Raw genomic sequence first — 9,790 nt, 5'->3', positions numbered from 1 at the left:
ATGTTCTTCAGCAGGAAAACTAGAATCCGAACCCAGGGCTTCACAGATAACTCAGTTTGTTCCAGCGGTTGAAGATGGCTACTTTAGCGGTAAAGGCTCGTAGGATTGTTCCTCAACTTTTTAGTGTGTCCACGAAGAGGGCAGTGATCTGCAGTTCTAGGGTTGAAAGTATACGACTTCTTCACGTTGGAAGGTGTTTATTAGCTGGTAAGGTCTTAAATCTAGATGCATCTTTTCAGTCACCTAATATACCCTAGTGCGCGGTATTACGCAAAATAGTCCATGTAGCTGATGCAGTCAAGGGTAACGCACTTTTGGAATTTCATCAAAAGGGTGGCTGGTGCCCTCATATTTTAAATGTTCCTCTCTAGAAGCATAGATAAACTGCTGGGCCTTATATATGTAGTCAAAAAGCTGCAAGGCACCGTAATCTGAAAAGCACAACGAGCACGCGGGCTACTTTACACGTGAAGGAGTTTTCCGGTGAACTCAAGTCCGTGTTTGTATATTACGTAAACTGCTTCGCTTGTGTTATCAGATCTGTTACAAGGTTAACCCTCGGTACTGTGCACATTATTCATGTTTTTGAATGTTTTTTATATTTTTTTTTTTTGTTTCCTCTCTTACAGCTGATTGGCATAATTTAGATTAGATAGAACTGCGTGTAGAAGGGATTACGATGTAGCAGTCTGGCGCAATAGACAAAAGGGTTTATTAGCATCTTTCAAAATACCTCTCATTTACACTGTTTGTCTGTATATGATCAAAAGTATGATAAAAATGTTAAACTAACTGAAAAAGAAATTGAACCACAGCATGTACTCATTCAATTATTTAATGGATACTAGCATTGATTAATGATGGTAATATGATGTTCCTCTTAAATTATAAGACAGAAAATACACTAAGAAACACGAATGGATTAGTGTGGACAATGGAATTGGATTAATTGGAGTTACAGACTACGCCCAGGTAGCTTGCAACCATTTTATTGTTTTAAGTTATTTGAAAGATTTAGCACAGTGTTTACATGAAATGTCAATGGCAAGAGTGACCACGTGGGCACGTTTTTCCTGCCATTTTCTCCATTTGTCAATTGCGCTTTACCATCTCTATGTGAAAGTAACCTGTTTTGGGTTTACCGTGTACATAAGATTTCCTCCCTTTTTTCTCACTCAGAGAAGAAGTTAATTGCTGAAAAAAGGGCACCAAAACTATTCCTTGTAAGTCATAGAAGGGCGCCTTCAAATCCACTTTGACATGAGCTCACGCAGAGCTAAAGCAGTAAGGTTCGCACTATCTTGCATGAAATGTGAAAGGGAAAGCTGACATTTACCGTTTCACATAAATGCAGTGCTAAATCTCTCTATTATACATTTAAAGTGCCGATGATATATTTGTGAAAATGTTCATTTTTAATTAACTACTTTTGAACACAAGTGGAACTGTGACATTTCCTCCTACATATATGTATATGCAGCAAAGTCTATGTACTTTCCATTATTTAATTTCCTTCTAGAAAGAATTAGGAGAAGTTGTTTATGCTCAGCTTCCTGAAGTCGGGGATACATTTAATATAGGAGGTAAGATGCTCTTCCATTTCATTTATTTATTTAATAGCTTTGCCAACTGGCAGGGACACTGCAACAGCTTCTGCCAATTACTGCGAGCCTAATAAACCCACCCATCCCACCCCAGTGGAGGACATCCATCACACAGTAATCTCATGTGTGGGAAATTAACCTCTCCTACCCCAGCCCTGCAGGAGACAGGACCTCCATTTATTCGTCCCTATCCGAGAAGACTAGAATATCTAACCATTTCTTGATGTTATAGAAAGGCAGCAAATTCTTCTCAATTATTTTAAGACCCTGAGTGTTGGTCCGGTTAGGGCCCAAACCCTCGACCTCCTGCACAACAGTGCAGCGCTCTATCCATTGAGCTAATTGCAATTGTCAAGACACCCAACATACAGTTAAAGAGGTTGCATGTGGTGACATTTTTTTTGTTGCTTTTGTGGGGACAAAAATTACAAATTCATATTATGACATGCAGTTGGAAATGTTTCATGTAATAAGAATATCTTAAGATGAAGCCAAGGAAAACATAATCATCAGAATTATTTCTACAATGTTTTGTGAAGAGAAGCAAGCCAACCGGGAGTAAGGAATATATAATGTAAGCATTAAAAGTAATTAGTCACAGTTTTGTTGTGTTTTTGCACATCCTGATTGTCACTGTGACAGTTCATTTAATTAAAAAAATTCTTAAAATATTTCTTGTGTTCATGTTATTTCCTTCAGTTTAGCAGTAAAAACTGGTCAACAACTCAAAGGAGCATAGGATTGTATTTATTTAAATGGGATTGAATTTAAATTTGCTTATAGATGAAATTGGTGCATTAGAAAGTGTCAAAGCTGCTGCAGATATTTACTCACCCGCAAATGGGGAAGTCAGTGAAATTAACAGTGAACTGGAAGGTAGCCCTGGTTTGGTGAATGAATCCCCATATGATAAAGGTACATGCAGTCATTATATATTAACAGTGAACTGGAAGGTAGCCCTGGTTTGGTGAATGAATCCCCATATGATAAAGGTACATGCAGTCATTATATATTAACAGTGAACTGGAAGGTAGCCCTGGTTTGGTGAATGAATCTCCATATGATAAAGGTACATGCAGTCATTGTATATTAACAGTGAACTGGAAGGTAGCCCTGGTTTGGTGAATGAATCCCCATATGATAAAGGTACATGCAGTGATTATATATCAAGTCTTACAATTCCATTTTCGAGGTTTATTTGTATCATTTTCTGTTTGAGTACATGTTAGGTTGAAACAAACTTATGCCCTATTCACGCCAGCAGAGCATGTGTGTACAAACTAGCTAACTGACTGCAAGTGGGCAACAGAAACTTGGGGGTTCAAATATTTTCCTAGTGCTAAGTTTGAAGCCAACAAACATCATTTTAAGCAGCTTCTTTGGAGAAAGCACCTTTGAACTGTGTTTAAGTAATTTACAGCTTATAAAAACTTATTTTTACATTAGTGTGAATGGGGTTTTTAAATTGTGTAAAACTGGTCAAAGCTGTTCAGAATGAAATCACTTTCTAACTACCTACAACGCTTTTGTTGCCAGAGCTATTTAAATCTTCATGATTGGTTGGACAGAAATGTGAAACAAGGTGTCAACCATTTACAATAAATCTATTGGTACTAACCTTTGCCTCACTTTTAGGCTGGCTTGTCAAAATGAAAGTTGAGGAGTTGGCAGATGACCTTCTGTCAGAAGAAGAATACCATGACCTAGTAAAGAGTATTGATCACTGAGTGTAAATCGACAATAATAATTATTATTATGACTGTTATTTAAATTATCTTTGTGTACTAGTTTTTTTTTTTTTGACTGAATAGAGCTCAAAATTTACACTTTTGATATAAAAGCACGTCTAATTTTTTTATCATAACCTATTTATATTGTATCAATTTTGGTTTCTAATGCTAAGTGCATTGATATCAAGCGATGGATATCAAGCAGGCATGAGCCAACCCTTATACTGGATCAGCAACAATCATTATAGGGATGGTTTAAGACAATTATTATGAAAGGGGACAACATCCTTATATAACACCAAATTCTCAGGAATTAGGAGAATTTTCTCTTTGATCTTTCATGAAAAAGGATTACAATGCACGTTGGTCCATTAGATATCAATCATTTGGACTTACTAACCCTTAAACTCCCAAAGTTGATTAATATGTAACTTCTCCATGTATGACATCCATACATTATCCATCAAAAAGGTGATAAGAACACTCAAACCTATCAGGTATAAAAGTTGCCATCTTATCCTGAGACCAACGAATTCTCAGAATTTATTTGCAAGGAAATGTGTGGCAGCAAAAGTGGAGAATCAACAATTGGATCGTTGGAGTTAAAGGGATAATAGGCTATAAGAAAAATTGAAGGGAGCCCAGTGCTCTGAAACTGTGAAATCCAGGGTCCCCAATGCATGCTTTTTATGAAAAAACTAAAATTCCTGAGTTGCCCAAGAGCAAAAGTAAGGCGCTAGGGGTCACCGGGTGCTGGTAGACCCCAGCCCTCAATAGGCTGTGAAAATGCTTTATAAATGCTTGTTTTTCTTTTATCGTGTGGTAATTCTGTGCTCTACTAATTTGGAAACATTTATGGGAGATTTTTTTTCTTAACCACCAGCAGTGATAATAGAGGAATTTCTCCTTAAAATTTCAGTTAAGTTTTGAGCGGAGAGGTGATGAGGAAAAGGGAATGGATTGTCAACCAAGGGATATTGTTTGATTGAAAATGTATCCTCAGATTTCAAATAAGAAATCTAAAGGAGACATAGCAGAAAATGAAATTGATATCTTGAGAGTTAAGGGGTGTATGAAGCACTGAACAAAAAATGTTTTGTGTGCTTTATTCATGTTATTAGGGCAAGTAGCTAAGTATAAGTGTTTCTGTTATTTGGAAAAGTGGCTGCAATCTGAACCCTTTACTCTCTAACATTAGTATTTGTATTCTCTGCATTGATTTCATTACCTTTCCTGTGATAATGACAAGGAGAATTTGTTTGACGATCAGAAGCTTCTAAATAAGTGATCAGTTTCATTATTCTCATGACCTCTACATTTGATTTAACCCTTTCACTGCCACCAGTGACCAAGACAGAATTTCTTACTGTATCAATACAGAATCAAGCAGACAAGTGAAGAGAATAACGAAAATTATTAATGAAGGGATTATTGGTGGATCAAATACTAATTTCTCCAAACAAACATTATAAGAATTGTACAGCAGACAGTTAGGAGAATTATGAATGAGATCTTGGAAGGGTTAAAGGTGATACTGTAAGGGGAAATTAGAAGCCAGTCACTTGTCAGGTTCGATTGCCAGCGGCTGTTTGGGAACCATAGCCCACACTCCACGCTTCCCTTCTCGGGGAGGAATGAAAAAGACTGGACTCGAGAGAGGGGTGGGAATTGAGCCTAGTCACTTGTAGAATGAAAGGGTCAACTCCAAATTGTCTTCATTGATATGTTGGTCCTTTTGTTCCAAGAGAGTAGCTTTAGTTAGTACATTCAGTAATTATTAATGTGCATTCAGGGGTTAACTGCTTCTGCTTTTTAGTGGAAGATGAAAATGAAATGTGAGTAATGCTCTTCTGAGAATAAAGAAATAAACAATCTTTATAGACCATTACTGTGGTTTGGCTACAGTTTCATGTGTTGAGCAGTCAATTTGAACATGCTTTGGTTAGTCAAAAGATCATTTAATTCCACACATTATCCAGTGAACAGGAAATGAGAATACTCCAACTTATCAGGTAGTTGTGGTTCTCTTGATCTAAACCCAAATCTTGTTACAGAGAAATGTGTCGAAGCTAGGGGGAAGAGTAAATGATCAGATCCTGGGAGTTAAGTGCCAGTAGTAAAGGGTCATCCTTGATTTAAAAAACCTGACGAGGTTTTCTTTGTTTCACGACGTATTGTTTTGCTGTGCGCTATTGTTTATAATGTTTTGTTGTCTTTGTTTTAAATCACTCGTGAGCTTCACAGGTTTTTACACCGAGGATGAGCCGTAGTAAAAGTTCAATTACCATTGCATGGGTTAGGAAAATTGCATTTCTAGTGCTGGCAGAAATTTTTTCCTTATGATTCTGCAAAAGCAATGCTACAAACACTTTAAATTAGAAGTAGCAGAATCAACCCTGTGGTGGAACTGAAAATGTCATCTTTTCTTTACAGTCGCGCATGGCATGGCATGGCATACAGGCATGGAAATAGATTTGATTCTTTCTACATCCCAGCTATTGTTGTGCAAAGTTTAGTTGATTCTATTTTTGATGAGATCATTCTGCTGTATCCTGTAAGTGGAAGGAATGGATCATTCAGAAAGCTGAATGTTTACATTCTCTGTTATTCACACAACTGTTACCAACTTATCTTTGTACTGATCTTGATTCAGACATGATTTACCCAAAACATGAATCTTTCTTTAAATGCCACACTTTTGCCATCCTTCAAAAATAGAAAGCTTAATCGTTGGATACACATTTTGCACATTCCAAATAATTCTCTTTTATATTATTCACTGTATAATGATTCTTAAACCTATAGTCCTTTGACAAGTACAGGCGAGCCAGAAAGAGGTTTGCATCGATTGAGCATGTTTGCACGCTTAGGGGACCGTAATTAGTAAACCCGAGGACTGGTATCCAGTATGTCTTTAGGGAGGGGGAGGAGGGGTGGTTACTGTGATCGAATCTTTGTTGGCAAGAGTCCCCTTCAGGTTTTGCTGCAGAGATCGGCAGTAAGGACGTTCTCAGACTACCGAAAAGATGAGCGCTAGCGTCGAAGAAGAAGTTCAGCGTTCTCTTGACGAATTAGAAGAGCAATCCGAGCAAGCAGCTGGAGTTACGGTGGAAGGAACGACGGCGAGTGCAGATAAAAGTGATGTTGTCGATGGTGAAGATAAAGAGACAGACGAACCACCTAAAAAAAGGTCGAAAAAAAGCCCTGCAAAGAAAGTGTTGACCGCAGAACCTACGAGTGCTGGCAACGATAAATATCCCTTTGCCCGTTCGCGTGGAATACGGATATTCAGTGATCGAGAGATTGAATCACAGGACGCAGAGATGACCAAAGAGTACTGGCGTTTCTGGAATGACACAGCTGAAGAATTGTGTAGCGACAGAGCTTACAACGACTGGGGCAAGCGCGATCTTAAGCTTTACATCGATGCTGCCTGGATCATTCATAAGACATACTTACAGGAATTACGCGAACGAGAGCTGGCAGGGATGTTGAAAGAGCTCCAGGAGAAACACGGATATGTGGAGTTGCCGCCGAAACTGAAAACCCAGGATCAAGCTGTTACAAATGCGCTCTCAAAGGTACGAAGGAAATTCCTTTTTGCGTTTTCTGTGTGCGCTTTAACTTTCCCTCCCGAGATCTAAGTTTCAGTTCTCCTAATTGTCTGTTATATATTTTTATGATATTATCAATGAGAACTTGGTGTTTGATCAGATAATAAATCATCGATGTTTATCTTTCTTCTCATTACCTATTTGCTCACGATACATTAATATTCTGTGGAGGCGCGGTGGCCTCATGGTTAGTGCGCTGGACTCTGGATCGAGTGGGTCCAGGTTCGAGCCCAGGCTGGGACATTGTGTTGTGTTCTTAGGCAAGACACTTTACTCTCACAGTGCCTCTCTCCACCCAGGTGTATAAATGGGTACCGGCAATTTAACGCTGGGGGTAACCCTGCAATGGACTAGCATCCCATCCAGGGGGGAGTAGAAACACTCCTAGTTGCTTCATGTTACAAAAACCAGAGTTAAGCACCTGCCTAATGGGCCACTAGGCTCGTAAACAGACTTTACTTACTTTACTATATTAATATTGTAGAGAGAAACTACATATTGATTACTCTCTCTAGTGAAAGGAAAGTACTTTCTTTATATCAAATCACCTCAAGTCAGCAAACTGTGTAATTTCTGTGATGCCAGATCTCTTTGTTTGTAAACAAGAGCAAATGCAGAGCTTTTGACATGAAGATGATCTTTTATTCTCGTGCAAATACAGTCAAACCCATATTAAGCGGCACAGTATAAGGCAGTCACCCCACACTGAGTGGTCAGGTCTCAGAGTCCCGAAATTTTTTTTCGCAATTATTACTATAATTTTAACCTCTGTTAAATGGTCACCTCTATTAAGCGATTGTGGTCACCCTTGACTAAGTCCCAACGGCCTGTTTGTATTTTCTTTCCCCTGTATTGTACTGGCACTTAAAGTGGAAACACTCAAATAAAAATTAAGAGGTATCTCTCAAGTAAAATACTTTCCATTTTTATCTCCCAGAATCAATGATAGTACTTTGAGTTTAAATGTCCTCAACGCTTTGAAGATTATCTTTCTTCTTTGGACTGTTTGGACAAATATTACGTATGAACATCACGCACAAACATCACCCAAGTCATTTACTGATAAGCCTGTATTAAGCAGTCAACCTGTTTTAAGTGGTTACCCCACCAATTCCCATGGGTGACCACTTTAGCTGATTCCTTAGAATAAAAAGGTATTGGAAAAATTTTTAAACTTTCCTTATATGCTCCAGCCATGCTTGTTAGAGATATAATGGGCTAGTCTTATCCCATTTATGCCTGAACTGGCACCAATCACATATTTCATCAGTGCATGGTGTATTTGTGTTGCCAGAAGCAAGGGTTTTTGAAAAAAACACTTTCAAAAGACTCGATAGGTAGGAAGTCTTGAGTCTCTTGAACATTTGATATATAATTTGCAAAAAAAACTAGCAATTTTAAACAACATAATTTTAAACGTTCCTCAATTTGTTGCTTTCCAGGTCATAATTTGCATCATCAGGGCTCGACACCAACTTTTCAACTTACTAGCCAAGTGGCTAGTGACATCTTAGATGCTTTTAGATGTTACGACAATTTCAGTCTGTTTACTAGCAAAACTGGCTGGTGGAAATTGAAAACCACTAGCCAAAACTGAATTTCTACTAGTCTGTGGCTAGTGGGCTACCGTTAGTGTCAAGCCCTGATCATAGAGTAACAGGTTTTGTGCACAGTTTAGCTTTATCTTTTTTGCCCATTGATGTTTTATTTCTGATTTCTAGGATTTAAAGGGGATAATTTCTAAACCAAAATTATATTAAAAAATAATATAGGTCACTATGCTCATTCAAGAGCTAAAAGACCTTTATACCTCTGTACCTGATCCACTGATTTAAAAACAATATGGTGTTCTCAGAATGTGCACTTGATTGTTCGTCTGATAATGTAATTTTTATGCGTAGTGCAGGACAGCCAATACAATACTGAGGAATCATGTTGGTTTTGGTTTGACGGTAAAACTCATTTTTCATGACAAAGATTTTGCAGTTAGTCTGTTTTCAAATTGCTGCATTAGGAACTTGGAAATGGTCTTTGGAAAATTGATTTTCAAATAAACTCTGTGGCTCCCAGAATAAATTTTCTTGTAATTTCTCTATAGAATATCTAAACATTATCAACAGACAAACTTACCAATTCCAGGGTTTGATTAAACTCTGATTTGTTATAAATTTCTAGGAAGAGTTTAGCAGCTAGAGGAGGGAATTGCAAACCTGATCTTGTGTTGTTAACAATGTGTTTCTCTGAGAAATGTGCAACTGTGAGAGTCTGATGCTAAGAATTATTTTTCGGTTTTGAAGATGGTTCATTTTATTTTTTCATTTATCCATTTTTTTGCATTAATTGGGTAGGAGGCCTAATATGCATTACAGACAACCTCTCAGTGGTTCAAAAAAGTTTCTTTACTAAGGATATACCACAGTGCTTTAGTTAAGACACAAACTTTGTCCTGCTGATTGAGATTCTAATGCACCAACCAATGGGTCACTGCACCTCCTACAGAATTGGGAGTAACTCCTAGCCACAATATGGCCCATGAGCTTTGTCCAAATCCCAGTGCTTGTTGATTAATAGTTTGCAGTCGTCAAGATTCCCGACAATGTTTGATCAATTTTTAAAAATTAATTTTTTTCTGATTTGATTTGATTTTTTTAAATTTTTTTTAAAAGGTATGGACATGAAAGTCATGTAGCAAAAAATTTTGATGTCTTATCTTCCAGTCTTAACATGTTTTGCTTGAATTTTAGCTGCAAGATTCTACAGCAAACCTTAATGAGCTGAACTTGGAATTGTCCCGCACCAGAGGCAAAGCTATGAATCTCAAACAACGGGCAGTGGACGATTC

The 9,790-nt window shown here is 37.8% G+C and overlaps 2 protein-coding genes across 2 annotated transcripts in view; both read left to right on the top strand.

Annotated features, from left to right (window-relative positions):
- The first annotated feature begins 37 nt into the window (after positions 1 to 37).
- Positions 38 to 5,219, top strand: LOC111342103 (uncharacterized). Its single transcript, XM_022949151.2, has 5 exons — positions 38 to 207; positions 893 to 972; positions 1,520 to 1,583; positions 2,388 to 2,519; positions 3,240 to 5,219. Exons 1-5 carry the CDS (start codon positions 75 to 77, stop codon positions 3,329 to 3,331), a joined length of 501 nt encoding a protein of 166 aa, XP_022804886.1. The 5' UTR covers positions 38 to 74; the 3' UTR covers positions 3,332 to 5,219.
- Positions 5,220 to 6,269: 1,050 nt separating this feature from the next.
- LOC111342590 (uncharacterized) overlaps positions 6,270 to 9,790 on the top strand; it is a 3,937-nt gene continuing 416 nt past the window's right edge. Inside the window, exons 1-2 of the mRNA XM_022949688.2 lie at positions 6,270 to 6,915; positions 9,693 to 9,790. The exon at positions 9,693 to 9,790 is cut by the window's right edge and continues 416 nt beyond it. Coding sequence (XP_022805423.1) covers positions 6,361 to 6,915; positions 9,693 to 9,790 — 653 coding nt within the window. The 5' untranslated portion in view covers positions 6,270 to 6,360. The remainder of the gene's footprint in view (positions 6,916 to 9,692) is intronic.

The sequence above is a fragment of the Stylophora pistillata genome, chromosome 3, assembly GCF_964205215.1.
Source record: "Stylophora pistillata chromosome 3, jaStyPist1.2, whole genome shotgun sequence".
NCBI classification, from domain to species: domain Eukaryota; kingdom Metazoa; phylum Cnidaria; class Anthozoa; order Scleractinia; family Pocilloporidae; genus Stylophora; species Stylophora pistillata.
The sequence above is the reverse complement of the archived record's forward strand: the minus strand, read 5'-3'. Positions and strand labels throughout refer to the sequence as shown.

Bases quoted from the DNA above. Each gene is read 5' to 3' on its own strand.
- LOC111342103 (XM_022949151.2), top strand. From the start codon at position 75: ATGGCTACTTTAGCGGTAAAGGCTCGTAGGATTGTTCCTCAACTTTTT. The intron at 208-892 runs GTAAGGTCTTAA...TTAAATTATAAG, and splicing joins TGGAAGGTGTTTATTAGCTG to ACAGAAAATACACTAAGAAA. The intron at 1,584-2,387 runs GTAAGATGCTCT...ATTTGCTTATAG, and splicing joins GGATACATTTAATATAGGAG to ATGAAATTGGTGCATTAGAA.